Source organism: Schistocerca serialis, chromosome 2 (genome assembly GCF_023864345.2).
Source record: "Schistocerca serialis cubense isolate TAMUIC-IGC-003099 chromosome 2, iqSchSeri2.2, whole genome shotgun sequence".
NCBI classification, from domain to species: domain Eukaryota; kingdom Metazoa; phylum Arthropoda; class Insecta; order Orthoptera; family Acrididae; genus Schistocerca; species Schistocerca serialis.
The window spans coordinates 545,704,083-545,723,968 of record NC_064639.1 but is presented as its reverse complement, the minus strand read 5'-3'; the positions used below and the strand labels follow the sequence as shown (position 1 = coordinate 545,723,968).

Sequence of the window (19,886 nt, the reverse complement as noted above, 5' to 3'; positions counted from 1 at the left end):
CAAGCCTTCATCTTTCCTCTGTAGCATCGAATTTCAGAAGTTTCTGTTCTCTTCTTATCTGAACTGTTTATTGTCCACAGTTTACTTCCATTAAAAATTCTGTTTCATAAATGCTTTTCCTGCTGTTGCAAGTCTGTACTTCTGCCATTGATAGTTATTTTGCTACCTAAATACCACAATTCTACTACTTTTAGTGTTCATTTTGTAATCTGACACCTGCAGAATCGCCAAATTGAAATCAACTACATTGTATTACTCTTGTTTTATTTTTGATGATGATCATTTTATTACCTCTTTTTAAGATACTATCCAATCAGTTCACCTTATCTTCCAAATCATTTTCTGACTCCGACTGAATTACATTGCCACTGGCAAACCATAAAATTTGTTTTCTTCTCTAAAAAATTCAGTTCATTTTTACCAATCATTCTTTGGTTTTATTTACAGTGCGTTCAGTGGGTAGATCGAAAAATGAGGGGGGTAGCCTCTTTTCTCAACTTCCACCTCCCTGTCATATCCTTTGACTCTAATAATAATTGTCAGGTTTCTTTATTAGTTTTAGTTAACCTTTGGTTCCTTATACTTTATCACTGCTACTTTCTGAATTTCAAAGAGTGTATTCCAGTCAATATTGCCAAAAGCTTCCTCTGAATCTACAGATTCTGTAAATGTGGCTTTGTCTTTCTTCATTCTGTCATTGTAGATAAGTCATAGGGTGAGTTTTGATGTTTGTACATTTCTTTGCTAATCAAACTGATTCCCCCCCCCCCCCCCTCCCCCCACCCCAATTTGGCTGCTACACTTTTCCAGTCTTCTGTAAATTATTTTATTAGTGTTTGACAACCATGGCTTATTATACTGACAATTCAGTAACATTTGCCCATGTTAGTACCAGCTTTTTTTTGAAGTGGAATTAGTGCTTTCTTCTTGAAGCCTAAGGGTACTTCACCAGTCCCATATATCTTGCACACCAGGTGGAATTCTTTTTTTCATTGTTGGTTCCCCAGACAGATCTAAATAATTCTGAGGGAATGTTTCTACTTCTGGTGCCTTCTTTTTACTTAGATCTTTCAGTCCTCTGTCAAATTCCTCTCACAATATGATGCCTTCCATCACATGTCCATCTAGATCCTCTTGTCTTTCCATAACATCTTCAGGTTTCTATCTGTTTTTAGCTTTTCTATATATAAATTTCACTTTCCAGCCTTTCATTCTTTCTTCAGTACTGGCTTGCCGTCTGAGCTCTTGATATTCATACAGGTGCTTCCATTTCCCAAAAGGATTCTTTGATTTCCTTGTATACAGTACTTATCTTTCCCATAGTAGTAAAGATTTCTACAGCTTTGCATTTCTGGTATCAGCATCATTTTTAAACTGCTTTCATTTCCCAAAAGGATTCTTTGATTTCCTTGTATACAGTACTTATCTTTCCCATAGTAGTAAAGATTTCTACAGCTTTGCATTTCTGGTATCAGTATCATTTTTAAACGTCCATGTTGTCTTGTCTTTCTACAATATTTGTCATTCTTACATTCTCTCCTTTGGCTGGTTAAATTCTATATCTCATACTTTAATCAAGGATTACTGCTGGGGATGTGTTTTTGCCTATTCAGTCCTCTGCTACATTCAGTAATTCATATTTCAGAACTGCTCATTCATCTTTATTACGTTCTTTTCGTCTGTTTCAAACAGTAGTTGCCTAATGGGAACGTTCTTTGAAACTCTCAACAACCTATGGCTCTTTCAACTTATCCAGGTCCCATCCCCTTGATTTCATACATTTATGTTTTGTGTTCACACCTCCTGCTGCAAATGTTTTGCAGTAGAATCTGGTTTGGAATTGTCTGTCTTGTCATCTGTCTTCCCCTTCTATTTATCTATCTTTTTGTATACACATATAAATTAAAGTCCCCTGCCACTATTTCTGTCTGTGCATTCAGGCTAATCTCAGGAACGACTACTGGGATTATAATACGGTAGACTGATTCATGGAGGAAGGTTTGTGCAGACATAAATTCAAAATATTTCATACAAATTGACCCAGCTATAAAGAAGTCCCCTGACACTGTGAAAATGATGTCATTGCCATCTAGTGGTGAGTGGCAGAACATGGAATCGCATAAGGCCATATGAGACTGCAGCTCCAGGCTGGCGAAAGCTACTCTTATCCAGAGGCCAGTGCCAGCTACTACTGACTTCCTAACTGACCTATGGTGCAGGGTGTAAGCTGATAAGAGCAGGATTTTTGGTGCAGAGTTAATATATAAGGGGTGCAAAGGAAATGTGGGAAAAGTCACACACAAAATGTAGCTTGTGTTGGACTGTCGCCGAGCAGTGTGTCATCAGTGCGCAAGTAGCAGCAAGTGGCTTATTTAGCACTCACATAAGTGTAGTAGTCAAGTTGAAAATTTGTTTGAGTGTTCTTAGCACACTTGTTTAGTTAAATCCGTCAAATCATTGTGTAGTTTCGTATTTAGCAGGGGCAGATTTGCATTTTAATATCTGTGACATGTAAAGTCGCGTAGTCGTCTGTCATTTGTTTATTTCTTTCAGATAGTCTTTGTACGTTACTGACAGTACAGTTAGCCTTCTGCCACTGAGCAGTGTGTCAGCAGTGCGCAAGTAGCAGCATTACTGCATTTACTAGGCAGTCTTGTATTTTAATAACTGTTTAAATTTTGTGTTGAATTGTTTGTGCTCTCTGTAGATTAGTTCAGATGTTCTTTGCACAAAAGTATTTAGCATGGACAGGGACTGCGACTACTGTGTTCAGATGTGGGCTGAATTGGCATCCCTTCACTCCCAGCTTCAGGCAGTGTTGGCTTCAGTCACACAGCTTGAGGCCGTTGCCAATGGACATCACTGTGGGGGTCCGGACGGGGGTTTGTTGTGGACCGCCAGCTCGTCCCACGCATTCCCTGATCGGACTACGGCTGTGCCTGCTCGGGATACTGCCCATATTGAGGCTGACCCCTCACCCATGGTAGAGTGGGAGGCCGTCTTGAGGTGTGGCAGGGGGCGAAAGACATTCTGGAGGGCTGAACGGAAGGCCTTTCCAGTTTGTCTGACGAACCGGTTTCAGGCTTTGCCTCCAGCTGATACTGATCTTCTGCCGGACATGGCTGCTTGTCTTGTTCCAGAGGTTGCCCCTTAGTCTGCAAGATCCGGGCGGTCGCAGAGGGTGGGCTTACTGGTAGTTGGGAGCTCCAATGTCAGGTGCGTTATGGGGCCGCTTAAGGATATGGCTGCAAGGGAGGGGAAGAAAACCAATGTGCACTCCGTGTGTATACCAGGGGGAGTCATTCCAGATGTGGAAAGGGTCCTTCCGGATGCCATGAAGGGTACAGGGTGCACCCATCTGCAGGTGGTCACTCATGTCGGCACCAGTGATGTGTGTTGCTATGGATCGGAGGAAATCCTCTCTGGCTTCCGGCGGCTATCTGATTTGGTGAAGACTGCCAGTCTCGCTAGCGGGATAAAAGCAGAGCTTACCATCTGCTGCATCGTCGACAGGACTGACTGTGGACTTTTGGTACAGAGCCGAGTGGAGGGTCTGTATCAGAGGCTGAGATGGTTCTGCGACTGTGTGGGCTGCAGATTCCTCGACTTGTGCCATAAGGTGGTGGGGTTTCAGGTTCCGCTGGATAGGTCAGGAGTCCATTACACACAGCAGGCGGCTACAGAGGTAGCAGGGGTTATGTGGCATGGACTGGGCAGTTTTTTAGGTTACATGGCCTCGGGCAAGTACAGAAAGGGCAACAGCCTCAAATGGTGCGGGGCAAAGTCAGGATGTGCAGTGACCAAGCAGCAGTCGGTATTGTAATTGTAAGCTGTCGAAGCTGCGTTGGTAAAGTACCGGAACTTCAAGCGCTGATAGAAAGCACCGAAGCTGAAATCGTTATAGGTGCGGAAAGCTGGCTGAAGCCAGAGATAAATTCTGCTGAAATTTTTACAAAGGCACAGACGGTGTTTAGAAAGGATAGATTGCATGCAACCGGTGGTCGCGTGTTTGTCGCTGTTAGTAGTAGTTTATACTGTAGTGAAATAGAAGTGGATAGTTCGTGTGAATTATTATGGGTGGAGGTTATACTCAACAACCGAGCTAGGTTAATAATCAGCTCCTTTTACCGACCTCCCGACTCAGCAGCATTAGTGGCAGAACAATTGAGAGAAAATCTGGAATACATTTCACATAAATTTCCTCAGCATGTTTATAGTCTTAGGTGGAGATTTAAATTTACCAGATATAGACTGGGACACTCAGATGTTTAGGACAGGTGGTAGAGACATAGCATTGAGTGATATTATACTGAGTGCACTATCCGAAAATTACCTAGAGCAATTAAACAGAGAACTGACTCGTGGAGTTAACATCTTGGACCTGCTGATAACAAACAGACCCTAACTTTTTGACTCTGTAAGTGCAGAACAGGGAATCAGTGATCATAAGGCCATTGCAGCATCCCTGAATATGGAAGTAAGTAGGAATATAAAAAAGGGAGGAGGGTTTCCCTGTTTATGAAGAGTAATAGGAGGCAGATTTCAGACTACCTAACAGATCAAAACGAAAATTTTTGTTCTGACACTGACAATGTTGAGTGTTTATGGAAAAAGTTCAAGGCAATCGTAAAATGCGTTTTAGACAGGTACGTGCCGAGTAAAACTGTGAGGGACGGGAAAAACCCACCGTGGTACAACAACAAAGTTAGGAAACTACTGCGAAAGCAAAGAGAGCTTCACTCCAAGTTTAAACGCAGCCAAAACCTCTCAGACAAACAGAAGCTAAACGATGTCAAAGTTAGCGTAATGAGGGCTATGCGTGAAGCGTTCAGTGAATTTCAAAGCAAAATTCTATCTACCGACTTGACAGAAAATTGTAGGAAGTTCTGCTCTTACATTAAATAAGTAAGTGGATCGAAACAGCATATCCAGAGACTCTGGGATGATAATGGCATTGAAACAGAGGATGACATGCATAAAGCTGAAATACTAAACACCTTTTTCCAAAGCTGTTTCACAGAGGAAGACCGCACTGCAGTTCCTTCTCTAAATCCTCACATGAATGAAAAAATGGCTGACATCGAAAGAAGTGTTCAAGGAATAGAAAAGCAACTGAAATCACTCAACAGAGGAAAGTCCACTGGACATGACGGGATACCAATTCGATTCTACACAGAGTACGTGAAAGAACTTGCCTCCCTTCTAACAGCCGTGTACCACAAGTCTCTAGAGGAACGGAAGGTTCCAAATGATTGGAAAAGAGCACAGGTAGTCCCAGTTTCCAAGAAGGGTCGTCGAGCAGATGCGCAAAACTATAGGCCTATATCCCTGACATCGATCTGTTGCAGAATTTTAGAACATGTTTTTTGCTCGAGTATCATGTCATTTCTGGAAACCCAGAATCTACTCTGTAGGAACCAACATGGATTCCGGAAACAGCAATCGTGTGAGACCCAACTCACTTTATTTGTTCATGAGACCCAGAAACTTTTAGATACAGGCTCCCAGGTAGATGCCATTTTCCGTAACTTCCGGAAGGCATTCAATACAATTCCGCACTGTCGCGTGATAAACAAAGTAAGAGCCTACCGAATATCAGACTAGCTGTGTGGCTGGATTGAAGAGTTTTTAGCAAACAGAACACAGCATGTTGTTCTCAATGGAGAGAAGTCTACAGATGTTAAAGTAACATCTGGCATGCCACAGGGGAATGTTATGGGACCACTGCTTTTTGCAATTTATATAAATGACCTAGTAGATAGTGTCAGAAGTTCCATGCGGCTTTTTGCGGATGATGCTATGGTATACAGAGAAGTTGCAGCATTAGAAAATTGCAGTGAAATGCAGGAAGATCTGCAACAGATAGGCACTTGGTGCAGGGCGTGACAACTGACCCTTAACATAGACAAATGTAATGTATTATGAATACATAGAAATAAGGAGCCTTTATTGTATGATTATATGATAGCGGAACAAACACTGGTAGCAGTTACTTCTGTAAGATATCTGGGAGTATGCGTGCAGAATGATTTGAAGTCACTCTCATGTTCGGTTTTAGGAAACCAAATGAACACATTTGGCATCACCATCTCTGGTGGGGTACTTGAATTCGTGCATGCAACAGTCTGATTGGCTAACTTCAATGCTGATTATGTCAAAAATGACACAATGTATTGATTTTTTTAAACAATTATCTTTCAGCACAACCTATTCCGTAACTTCTTTATAAGCTTTTCAGACTGTTTCTGACCATCCTGTATATCAGGAAACTTTTATTATCTCCAGGTGTCTTCCATTTATACAACCTTCTTTGATAATGATTAAACTCAGTGTTAGTAATGATTTTATTGTGCGCTTTGCAAAACTCTACCATATGGCTTCCTCTTTCATGTGTTCCTCCCAGTCCATGTTCTCCATCTGTTTTTTCTTCTGTTACTGTTCCTACCATTGAATTACAGCCCCCATCAAAATTAAATTTTTGTCTGCTGTAACTATCAGAATAATTTCTTTTATTCATCATTCCTACTCTTGCTCTTTTCAACATCTGCTGACCTTTATACTTGTACAACTGTGTTTGGTCCAGGCTTCTTGTCAGTCTTGGTTACACTAAAGCCTTCACTACTCTGTTGTAATATCTTATTTGTATTCCTGTTTTCTCACTCACTATTACTCTAATTCCTCCATTACACCTGTCTGATTGCGTATTGATGACCCTGTGCTCACCTGATGAGAAATCCTGGTCTTCCTGCTACCACACTTCACTAATTCACATTATCTCCAACTTAAACCTATTAACATCCATTTTTCAAATTCTCTAACCTACTACCCAATTAAGAGTCTAGCACTCCACATTCAGATCCATAGTACACAATATTTCTTTTTCCCATTGACAACATCCTCCAGAATAGTCATGTAGATCCAAATGGGAGACTATGTTTCATCTGAAATATTTTAACCAAGTAGATGCCATTATCTTTAATCCAGATAGTAGAAATGTATGTCCTTAAGGAATGTAATATCTGTAACTTCCTTCCCCTTTTCATTAGCCCTGCCACTGTACCAAAATAGCAAGGCCATGTTGGTTAATGTTACAAGGCCAGACCAGTCAGTTATCCAGACTGTCACCTCTGCAACTACCAGAAAGGTTGCCACCCCTCTTAGTCTAGCCACTTCATAGATGCCACTCTGACGTGGTTGTGGTTGTGGTATGTCTGTCTGTATATCATGAATGTAATGATAGAAATATTGGAGAGCTACATTTTATGTTTTTACAACCAATTCCTTATTGTCGTATGAATTAAATCATTAATGTTATAGTGATGTTCACAAAAGATCACAGATTGCTAAATGTGCATTATGAGGTGGATATGATACAGTACTGACATGTGGTGTTTAAAGCTTTCCCAGCATACTGATTGTTCCATAAAAACACGGGAGAACTGCTGGATATCAGTAACGTCCTGCCATGATATTTCGGTGCAGAGTCTTCTGGCCATCTTCAGGTGAGTGCCACTGTAGTAGTACTGGCGAGTACGCGCTGAGCTCCGCTATTTAAAGCCGTACTGAGGTGACATTGCGCATGCGCTGCTTAGCGTGCGCGTTCACAACAGCTCCGTGTGCTGCCCCTCGCGCCCTCCACTGTGAAAGCCTGGCGTATCGCTATCAGGTCGATACCGACAGTATTTTGGTGGTACGTTGACGACACTTCTATAGTGCGGCCTCATTCTCTGGACCTGTAACGCCGGAAATGCATATCCTCCTATTTTCATCTATTGTACTATTATTTTTTTCCTTGTTTTGTTACCTCAAGATATGACATTTCTGTCTCTTTATATATTGTAATTGTTGTACTGTTTGTTTATATATATATTTATGCACTTATGTTGATGTATAATTGGTTTGTTTCGTAAATATTATTTGTATTTTTACGCTGGGTCTTGCCTAGGGAAAACTGCTATCGAACGATTACATCGATGGGTCGTGTGAAGAATCAAAGTGTGTAGGATCTTTGGTAGTGTTAACTCTGCCGCGTGGAGTGCGGGGAGAGGGAGAGTCCGGCTGGAGTAGCGAGTGGAGGAGGTGGTGTGTGACGCTCCCGCGAGTTGCCGCGCTTTCGGGGTTTAGCAGCATGTAATTGCGCTCGACTTGCGATGATAGTTTCTGACATGGTGTCGCGGACGGGAAGCATTAGCTGGCGCACATCAAAAGCCCGTTTCGCCTGGTGACCGTGTCGAGAAGAAGGCGCGCCAGCATCCAGCTTCTGCAACAGCGACGGCCGACAATGAGTGACTGCCGCCACCTCCTCGATCGACGGCTTCAAACCTTCAATCAACCAACAAGGAAGACTAAAAGCACGTAAAGTTTCAGAACTGTATTGCAGACCTCAGCTTTTCAAACTTTTAAAATTGTTGCATCACAAAATTACAGCTACTTAGCATGAACCTTTGTTGCTCATTGTCCCAAGTGCATTACCAAGCAGGGTCCCTTCCTTTTCCGAAATGAACCCGAGTGTCGTTGAAATTCAAACGCCAGCATAATTCCATTTCACTGCTTTAATTTCAAAGTTCACTTTAAGCATTCATAGTTGGCTACAATACTTAGATTACACAAGCACAAATTAAGAGTGTTAGTTTTGTTACCATATTTTAGCTTACCTGTGACTGCAGCTCAGCTTGGTACGTACTAAATTTTACTATTGTTAATTGTTCAGAATCATTTAATTCAAGTTCAAAGTTAAATCTCTTATTTCTAAATTGCGTAGATTCAAGTAGCTTTTGAAATGATTGTTGAGGTAGTCCAAGACTAACCGAATTTTACTGAATTTCGATGTGCTTCAGAAAGAAAGCTCACTATTAACTTCAGTCACTAAATTAACTTTCGATTTTCCGGTTTTATTAATTCTATTGCTAAATTATGTCAGAGTGTAGCGAAATTTATTACTTCTGACAAACTTTCAGTTTTCACACTACACGTGTCAACCTTCAGTTGCCATGCTTCTAGTGCTAATCATATGTGTAATTACCTTTCTTTTTCAGTTACTATAGTAATTGTCCTTAGGACTGGCGACTGTAATTTCCCCCAAATCTCAAATATCTAATTACCGCTAGTTAATTGTTAACGTAACGGCCGCACATTTACTTTCTTCATTAACTTTACCCCTTTTCAAAATTAATTTCCACCAGTTTCATTTGCATTTTTCCTTTCATTTAGATGTAACCCTTTCCTCCCTCTTTACCGACAGATTAACTTCGGTGACGATTGCTTTTCCCAAATTTCCATTAGGTACACGCGGTTTAATTTTTCACTGTCATTAAGGTCGATAAGTGAGGGGGAGGTTACAGACCGTCTCCAAGAATTTTTACGTCACGTGAACTCCATACATGAAAACATAAAGTTTACCATGGAGATAGAGAAAGATGGTTGTCTGCCATTTTTAGACGTCTTGGTGCGACGGAAGAGTGATGGCACACTTGGTCACTCGGTGTACAGAAAGCCCACTCATACAGACCTGTATCTACAAGCTACTAGTCGCCACCATCCAGCACAAACAATGGGTGTTCTCAAAACCTTGATCCACCGTGCCCATACTATCTCTGACGCCGACAGTCTTCAAGCGGAACTGGAACACCTGCAAAAAGTATTTTTGAAGAATGGCTTTTCACCTAGGCAAGTGAACAGAGTGATGAAGACCTACAAACGACGGAACAAGGAAGAGGAAGAGGCCTTCAGGTCAACTGTTTATATAGCATTTATTGGGAATATTTCTTCACAGATAGGCAGAATATTGAGAAAGTATCAAGTGGGAGTCATCTTTTGCCCTCCTTCCAAAATTTCATCACTGGTGTGATCCGTTAAAGATGGCCTGGGCCTGCGTAAACCAGGTGTTTACAAAATTCCGTGTGAATGTGGCAAATCGTATATAGGGCAAACAACATGAACTGTGCAGGAACGCATTGTGGAACACCAACAGCATACTCGCCTTCTCCAACCCACCAAGTCCGAAATTGCCGAACATTGTATTTCCACAGACCATTCCATTAATTACAACGACACAAAAATTTTGGCCCATACATCAAACTTTTGGGCTCGATTATCAATGAATCTGTGGAAATAAGATTGTCTGACAACGAGACTCTCATCAATCGAGATAACGGTTATCAGCTAAACTCTGCTTGGAATCCTGTTATAGAGAAACTTCGTAGTCGACGTAGTTATCTGCATAAAGATGGAAATCGACCTGATTCCGATATGCCAGGCTTTCACAGTGGAGGGCGCGAGGCGCAGCGCATGGAACCATTACGAACGCGCACGCTGAGCAGCGCATGCGCAATGTCACCTCAGTACGGCTTTAAATAGCGGAGCTCAGCGCGTACTCGCCAGTACTACTACAGTGGCACTCATCTGAAGATGGCCAAAAGACTCTGCGCCGAAATATCGTGGCAGGACATTACTGATATCCGGCAGTTCTCTCGTGTTTTTATGGAACAAACAATACTGACACGAATTTTGTCTTCCTTAGCTTCTTCAGGGAATTGCATGAAGCGTATTGCTCAGCATTTTGATATTGTGTCAACTTAATTTTTATCTCTGTGAATTTTTCTTAAATATCTTCTTAAGGGTCACTACATAGATGCTTGAACAGATATTTAAGAAAAATTGAAAATGACGACCTTGAAATATTAATTCTGCTATAATTGGGTAGGTCAAATGTTTCAGGCCTCAGCTTTTAGACTGGTAACAGCATTTATTATTGCATTTTTACTGTGTGTATTACATTTCAACATTAGTGTTGCATGCCCTTCTTGCCTCAGCAACAAGCTACACAACTTGCTATGAGGAATTTGGATTTTACTTCCACCCTTAATTTTTCTTACAAACTACTACTCCATGTGAACTGGTTTGCATGCAGCTTTGATTTCCAGAATTTAAGGACGCATACAGAGCGCACTGAATTTAATTATTCAACTGAAAACACTTTTATAAGAATTAATTTTACTGTCTTATCATTTTTCATAACTTAGGTTATTTTGTTACAATATAGTTTCTTGGTAAGATGAGAAGAAGTTCATGTGTAGACTTTGTAAGCTCCTGTGATATCCTTGAACCTGATTTGTAGTAATTTTAAAGATGTCAAAAGCAGAGCTGAAACCATTTTATGTCTGAATACTAGTCTTGTAAAATTTAAGTTACCTCCAATACATGCTTTTGCTCCCATCCAATACAGTGTACCTGTTATTGCCTACTTATTGATGTAAAGAAAAATTGGCTAAAAATGTGATAAGCTTGATTATTGGCTGAACGAGAACCTATTTATCTGCTTGTGTTGCAGTGTTGTAATATACTTGTATGTGTAATAGATTAATGTGTCTCGTCTATTTTCTTTATAGGTGTTACTTTCAAATCTCGTTAACAAATTAGGTGATCCAAGTCAGAAGGTTGTTTCAAAAGTAATGTATTGCCTGACTCAGTTACTTCATGTACATCCAAACATGAAAGGTGTTGTGACTGAAGAAATTGAGAAACTTCTGTTCAGGTGGGAACCTAATAAATCGTAGTAGTATTGTATATTTGTAACAGTGAATTACTTTTATTGATTTTTTTGTTTCTCTGTTTTAGGCCTAATATAAAACAAAGAGCTCAGTATTATGGCCTGTGTTTTTTGACACAGCTGTTGTTCACTAAAGATGAAGCGTCTCTGGCAGTTACATTAATTAAGTTATATTTTTCCTTCTTCAAAGCCTGTGTTAAAAAGGTAAATGTAGAATTGGTTAAAAATTGTATTTCTTTGTTGTAGTATAGTTTTATAAAAAACATGATGCATACATGTCTGAGAAAAATTTGTAGCACATGATGGATTTCTAATGAGAATCCTATTCTTCTTTTTGTATTACCTGCAACTACCACACTATTGCACTTATAATTAATAAGAATAGTTTGAATGTGTTTTTCATTTATGATGATCTTTTTTCTACTCAATTTATCCTATCCCTGTATGCTGCATATATGGCTTTGTTAATATAAAGGTAGTGGATGATTATACATTCTGTGTTGCCTCATTGAAGTTATTTTGAATTTCAAGAAAAATTATATTCTGCTGTTTCCATGCAGTATCTCCCACTGTAATTTGTTGGTTGTTATAGGATATTTTTAAGCTGAATAAACAAGCCCATGATGGGTTTTGAATCCTATTTAGTGTCTTTTTATCAGTATAGATCTCAGACAGATGAACAGTACTCTATATCTTGTGGAGACAATACCTCACATACATTCAGGTGACTGCGTGTATGGTTACTTCAGAGGGTTGCAATCTGCAGGCCAGTACTTGGGTGTTATACTAGCTGTCTGGATACTGTAAGGCCTGTTACCAACATTCATGAACACACACATTGGTAGGGACTGAAAATTTATGGCAAAATTTGCATCTGTTTTTGGGAAAATTTTCATCTTTTTTGGTGAAATTTGTATCCAATTTTTTTGTTTATAAATGATTAGACCTTCAAATTTAGAGAGTTGTCACACTGACTTGCCTGAAAGTGAACCCATAGTACTTTCAAATTGACCTTTAAAAAAGTGGTGAGTTGGGAGCTTTTTGGTTGGAATGTTTGCTTTTGCTAAAATTTCAAAAGCTTTATTCCAAAATGGTCTTTGCTTTATGCTTTCAACAAATGGTTATTTCTTTTGAGAAGCAGCACTATTTTTATGTCTTCGATTTGAGGAATTTCCCGATGTTATTTTTCTTTTCCTGCCCAATCAAATAATTAAAGAATCTGCAGAGTATTGATTTCAACCTTTTGTGGGCATTTATAGCTGTGTGACTCATACTTGTCAACTCTAGAAGGTACTTAGTATAGAAGTGGAACCAAAAATAACTCTGTTCGCATGTTGGGGGAGACTTTCGGCGTGGTTGAAATGAATTAAAGGGTTTTGTTTTTTGGTTGCACTGTAGTGCAGAGAGTGAAGGTTATAAATCAGCAGTCGGCCATGAGCATAAACAAACCATAATCTTGGCTGCCAGAGGGTAAAGGAACAGTACAGGAAAACAAGCTCTCTCGCAGGGCAGGCAGTCTACACCTATGTTCTTTGTTTCTGCGAAAGCAGAACTTGACACATGGTTGTAGAGGTCGTTGGTCCTGTCTGGTGCTTTGATGGTAGTAATCAAACTCCATGATGAATCAGAATTAGTTTCTTCACACAGTTCAAAATAAGAAAAGAAAATGAGGAACACACCACCCAAAGCATTCAGTAGTGGTTACCATAAAATTGCTTGTTGACATTAGCAGTGTTGTAAACAAGGTAGTTCACGCCAGATCTCTACCAGCACTTCATGCAATCACAATTCAAAACACCTGCAACCTAAAACTGCCACGTTTAAGTGTCCTTATTACACTAACTGTTGAACTTTATGTATGTTTTTCTTTGTTCTAAGTTGATAGGTCCTATGGTTGAGTCCTGTGTTGGATTATGTAGAATGTATCTTGTACTAACCATTCATCTGCTCACAGTTGGTGTGACACCAGAGCACCGAGTGGGAAAGATGATTTTTGGTTCCAGGAATTGAGTACATTTTAAGTAATTATATGCAGAAAATGAAGAATTTCAAACTATTTCTGATTACATGGTCCATTTGGATACAATTTGCTAAGAAGTAGAATTTATCAGAAATTTCATATTTTTGCATCTTGAGGCAGAATTTGCATTTATATTCACATTTATCAGAAATTGCAAATTTTTTGGGTCCCTGCACATTGGGCTGCTGCAAGATTGGCTCACGAAGACTAATATTTTAAAACTACCGTAATTATCTTCACATTTTCTGTCAATTTTTGCCATAAGTTAATGTTATACTTATTTGTAGTAATAAAATTGGCTACATTTGTGTGTACATTTTCTGAATCTGCATTTATGGAAGCAGTTTGTGAATAACATTGCAGTCCTGGCACCAGCTGTGTAAGTAACTTCCCACTCAGTTGAGTTTATACTTCTCATATTGTTCTCTTAAATTTCAACATGATATTTGCTTACCCTACTCTGAATGCATAGCGAGTGTGTTTACTGGTTAATCAAATATATGATATTTTTGTTTATTGATGAGCAGCTACCAACAACTGCACCAATGATTTAATTTTCTTTAAGAGTGTTAGTGGTGAATCACAGTTCCTTATGCTATATAGTTAGTAGATGCTTGTCCGATAATATGCTCCTCCAATTGGAAGATTAAATACCTAACATTTTTTAATGATAAAAACATCCTTTATAAGCCTAATCATGAATAGTCTTATGTAAATAAATTTAATTAGCCACTCTTCTCTTACTGTGTGAGCTAAATTTGCATAATCTCAGCAACCATTTTATCTCCTTGTTACGTTCTTGAGGAAATTATCATTTTTGTTTTCTCCATCAGAAAATATCTTGATTGATGTCAACATGTGCAAACGTCAATAACTGCTGTGCAAGATTTGTAGCAAACAGATTACTTTAATGTTTTTGCACCACAATTGAATCACCAGAACTTTTACTTGTACCCCAGCTTTATTATTTCATCAAAGATTTTCATGTACTGTACACACCATAACATAAGGTTGTATATAATTTTCAATAGACTTTCTCTTACATCACAAGCATTCAGCTAGTTTGTTAAAGTCTCTGTGAATATCTCTCACATAAATATGTACTCTTCAAAGGTATTAATTTTCTTCTGCTCACTAAATTGCCATAGACATCAAACAAACCATTGCTGAACTGCTTCTACAGTGGCAGTGTGCCAGTGCAGTTTCATGTGAAAAACACCAAATAACTTGTAAAGATTGTTGACGTTAACTGGAACTTCAAGTTTCTTTCAGTTTACTATTTTTATTTTATTTGTTTATTTATTTTTGACTGGGGCAAACTGTGTGTATTATGTGTTTCTTTGTAATTTAATATGTGATATGGCAATAAATTTGAATGGGAAGGCACTGAACTGGAGTTGCAAAACAATTGTCATTAATCTGTAGATGCACTCATGAAAGCAACCAAGACATGCAGGAAAGGATTCTCACACTATTCAATGCTACAAGGAAAAAGTACAATGATATTATAGATCAGAGGTTTGCTGTTTTCCTGACACTGGTTATTGAACTAACAAACCAAAACCTTAGGACCACCTGCGTAATAATGTTCTGGTCCAGTTTTGGAATAGAATACAGTAGCGATTCTGCGATCTATGGAGTCAGCAAGCCCCTGATAGGTCCCAGCTGGTGTGTGCTGCCAGATGTCTACACACACACACACACACACACACACACACACACACACACACACACGCACATTCTCACAATTCCCATAAATTATGAGCAAGTGGCATTTTGGTGCAGAACTGGCACCCAGTTGAATCTCATATGTATTCCATTGGGTTCAGATGACACAAATTAAGACACCAAGAAATCAACTTGATCTCACCATAATGCTCCTCAGACCACTGTGACACAATTCTGGCCTAATAACATGGACAGCTATCCTCCTGAAAGAAACGATCACTATTGGGAAAGACTTCACGTTTGTAGGGATATATGTGGTCAACAGTATTGTTCTCATAGACCAGGGCTGTCATGGCACCTCTGATTACTGCCACAGGTTCTGCAGAACCACAAGTTGATGTGCACTGTAGCATAATACCACCCCCACCAGCTGTTGGGTGGCGCATGTTCGAAAGAGTCTTTTGCCTGGATTGTGGCGTAGCTGGAAATTTCCATTGATTTGATGTAACAAAAATTATATTCATCCAATGTGGGGACAAATTTCCATTGATCCAGGGTCCATTCTGTCTAAAGTTGAGTAAAAAACATAATGTAATCGAAGTGCCACCAAGCTTGTGCCCAGCATTTTATCTAGTAGCTGATATCTGCATAATTTATCTGAAAGAATTTAAAGTTCTTTTCTAGTTGGTTTGTGTAGCAATTAAATCCTTTTTTGTTAATTTTGTAAACTAAAGAGATCTATATGTGCATGAAAATATTTATTGACTCTGTATTTATTATGATTGAAAATCTGGGAGGTATATATTTGTGTGTAGACATTTGACTGTAAAATAAACTATATTTTATACCTAAAGAATATTTGTATGTAGATTCAGTAACTGGAATCAGGTACTGAAACACTACATGTACTTCCATAGGGTTTCATATACATACTTTACACTATAATATTAATATATCAGCACTGAGTATTGTTTCTTTTGCTGTGTATAATTGTGCCTAATCAGTAAGTGGTGGCATTCCCTATTCATCCATACATTATCTAGCCAACTCACACTATGAAAGAGAATCTCAATCAAGGGTATTAATCATTGTGTCCATAAACTTAATGACTTGCCTATCACAAACTATATTTGTAGAATGTATTAACATTTAAAAATTATTAAAGATAATCTGTTACACTCTGTTGGTACATAAAAATGCAGCAGATGTATGTATTAAACATGAAACTAATTATAATAGTATCAGAATGGGATTGTCAACTTATTCTGCATACCAACCATCAAAAAAGGCCACCTGGAACAGGTGTGGCAGACAGCAAATGGCTCTCTAACATTTTGATGTTTCTAACATATTTTCATCAGGATGAAGATAGCAGTAAAGTAAAAGTAAAGGGTATACACTTGTGCTGTATGAAAGAAAAGTTCACTTGAGACCTTAAATTAAGGTGAAAGACAGGATATAAAAAAGATGAAATTATGATCAAGAAGACAAATTAACTTCTCTTTCCCTTCAGTATCTGCCTTGTACTCTCAAGTTACTAAATTTTGAATTTAATTTCCCCTAATTTACATCAGCGTGTATCAGAAATGCTGCTGCGAGTGAGTTTTTATAATTTATGCATCTCTTTTCTTGCTCTCCATGTTTACCACAGTGAAATATTTTCAAAAGTCACCTGCCTCTTAGTTTGTGTGTCTGTCAACCTTGCATCAGCCTTTCCTGTTTTTACAGCCATAAATGAACATCTTAGGTACTTTACAGGAAAACCACATCTTTGAAAAGAGTGCTGTTTTTCAGGTTACACTGCACAGCTGTTGTTGATCTACTAATGGTTGCTTAATATTTCCAGAAATAGAGTGATAACTATAAAAAATATCAGTTATATGTAAATACTGTACGACTGGAGATTTCCAATCCCAAATCTAGATAATCACATAATTTATACGAGGAGCGAAGTGCTAAATGAATTATACTGTCAGTTTAATTTTCTGGATGCTGGGGTTCCTCTGTATGGCGTGATAGGATCTTTGCACTAGGGTGTTGATCACCACTCTGAAACCCAGACAAGCTGCAACTAGATGAAGATGTTTTTTGTTTCTCCTATTGTAATTGTGTACGTTACATTTCATCTGGAACATATTTATAAGGTTAGCCACAAAAACCATTGCAAAAGAAATGTCCCAATCAGTGCAAGAATTCCAATATCTCTGAAGAGATTTGCAGTTAAATACTTTAAACTGTGCTCTCATTGCACTTTTTTTCAGAATAAATATGTTATTGACTAAAGTTGCCTTATCCCAATAGATAATTCCATAGTACACAGAACATGTTAGTGTTTGTGTATAAATGCGAAACATAGGCTGAGATAATAAGTGTTAAACTTGCAGCACAAAGTAATAAACCTGACTGCCAAGGCAATTTACAAATCTAGTACTGTTTTTCATTTATTCATTTATTATGAGTGAAGTAGAGATGATCTGTTGTTTCAAAAATATTTTTAACTAAATAATCATTTGAAATATAACTATATAAAGCATATTTTTAATCCTCTAGGGAGAGATTGATTCAAGGCTGATGAGTGCATTATTCACAGGAGTCAATCGGGCATTCCCATTTGCTCGAAATGAAATTAACACTATTATGGAACATATTGATACACTATACAAAGTTGTGCATATAGCATCCTTCAATGTCAGTCTACATGCCTTGTGCCTGCTGTTCCATATCACTGACCAAGAAAATACATCAGCTGACAGGTAATATTGTGTGAAGATGTAATATTTGATAATCTATTATAGTTACTTGTCTTTCTACTTGAGAAGTCATTTGAGGATTTTCCTGTTGTTTATAGGCTTGTATTATTTGTTCTTCTTTCTTTTATGTCTCCTTTCTTTATACGTGCAACAAGGCACAAAATGGGCCACAAAAATAGTTTATTCTTAAGGCAAGATAAAAATAAATTAGCAGAAAAACTGCTTGATTTTATCTCTAATTCATAGTAATATCTTTTCTTGTTCATTTCCAGTCACTGTTAGTTTTTTATTTCCCACTTTTAATTTATGCAGATGATGCATTGTGAACAATTTTAGCATTAAACATGTATCACTTCGATATGAAATGTATTTTATGGAGCAACAACATTATTTACTATAAACTATTTTGCCTTATACTCACAAGTTTTTAAATTTGGTTTTAATTTCTCATAATTTATATCAATGTCTATCAGGTGCAATTCTGTGAATGAGGTTTTGTAGATGATGAATCTTCCTGCAATTAAAGTTTGTGTAGCATACTAAAATTGTGAGATGCGCTTGTCCCCAAATACAGTTTTTCTATTTACTATAGTAGAAGTTGCTGCCAGAAGTAGTTCATCTTGAACCAGAATTGAAGTGGGTAGTTCCTGTGAGTTAGTATGGGTAGAAGTTATTCCTGGAAACTGAAATAAAATAATAATTAGATCCTTTTACTGACCTCCCAACTCAGATGATTCAATTGCTGAAAGGTTCAAAGAAAACTTGAGCCTAATTTCAAACACATACCCAACTTATACAATCATAGTTGGTGGTGACTTCAATTTACCCTCAATATGTTGGCAAGAATACATGTTTAAATCTGGAGGTATGAGTAAAACATCATCTGAGATTGTACTAAATGCATTCTCTGAAAATTATTTCAAGTAATTAGTTCATGAGTGCAATCAAACAGTAAACAGTTGTGAAAACACACTTGACCTCTTAGCAACAAATACTCTTGAGCTACTAATGACCATCAAAGTGAATACAGAGATTAGTGAAGACAGGGTTGTCATAGCGACACTGAATGTTTTAACTCCCAAATCCTTCAAAAGGAAACGAAAAATATACCTATTCAAAGAAAGCAGATAAAAGTTCACTTGACACCTTCCTGAGAGACAATCTCCACTCCTTCCAAATTAATAATGTATGAGGGGCGTTTGAAAAGTCCCTGCAAAAATAAAAGCTACTTATGTGTTTCAGGTACACCTTTTTTATTTTTCGACGTTGTCTCCTTTTAGACTTATACACTTTGTCCAATGCTGTTCTAATTTGTTGATCCCTTCCAAATGATAGGAATTGTCCAAGTTTGAAAAATAGCTATTAGTTGCTGCCATCACCTCCTCATTTGAATGAAATCTTTGTCCCGCCAGCCATTTTTTCAAATTGGGGAACAAATAGTAGTCCGAGGGAGCCAAGTCTGGAGAATAGCGGGGATGTGAAACTTGTTGGAATCCTATTTCCATTAATTTTGCAACCACAACTGCAGTGTTGTGATGGAAAAGGACTTTTTTGCAGTACAATCGCCGGCGTTTTTCTTGCAGCTCGGTTTTCAAACGGTCCAATAATGATGAATAATATTAACTTGTAATAGTTTTACTCTTTTCCAGATAGTCGATGAGGATTATCCCTTGTGAATCCCAAAAGACAGTCGCCATAACTTTTCCGGCCGAAGGAATGGTCTTCGCCTTTTTTGGTGCAAATATTCCCTTGGTAACCCATTGTTTAGATTGTCGTTTGGTATCAGGAGTATAGTAATGTATCCATGTTTCATCCACAATGACGAAACGACGCTTAAAGTCTTGTGGATTCTTCTTGAACAGCTGCAAACCACCCTTGCAACACTTCACGCAATTCCGTT

At 38.4% G+C, this 19,886-nt stretch overlaps 1 protein-coding gene across 1 annotated transcript in view; it reads left to right on the top strand.

The window, feature by feature from the left end:
- The window catches only part of LOC126457522 (CCAAT/enhancer-binding protein zeta), a 222,367-nt gene that overhangs the window by 50,216 nt on the left and 152,265 nt on the right, over window positions 1–19,886 (top strand). The window contains exons 6-8 of the mRNA XM_050093865.1: window positions 11,388–11,533; window positions 11,617–11,752; window positions 17,787–17,989. Coding sequence (XP_049949822.1) covers window positions 11,388–11,533; window positions 11,617–11,752; window positions 17,787–17,989 — 485 coding nt within the window. The remainder of the gene's footprint in view (window positions 1–11,387; window positions 11,534–11,616; window positions 11,753–17,786; window positions 17,990–19,886) is intronic.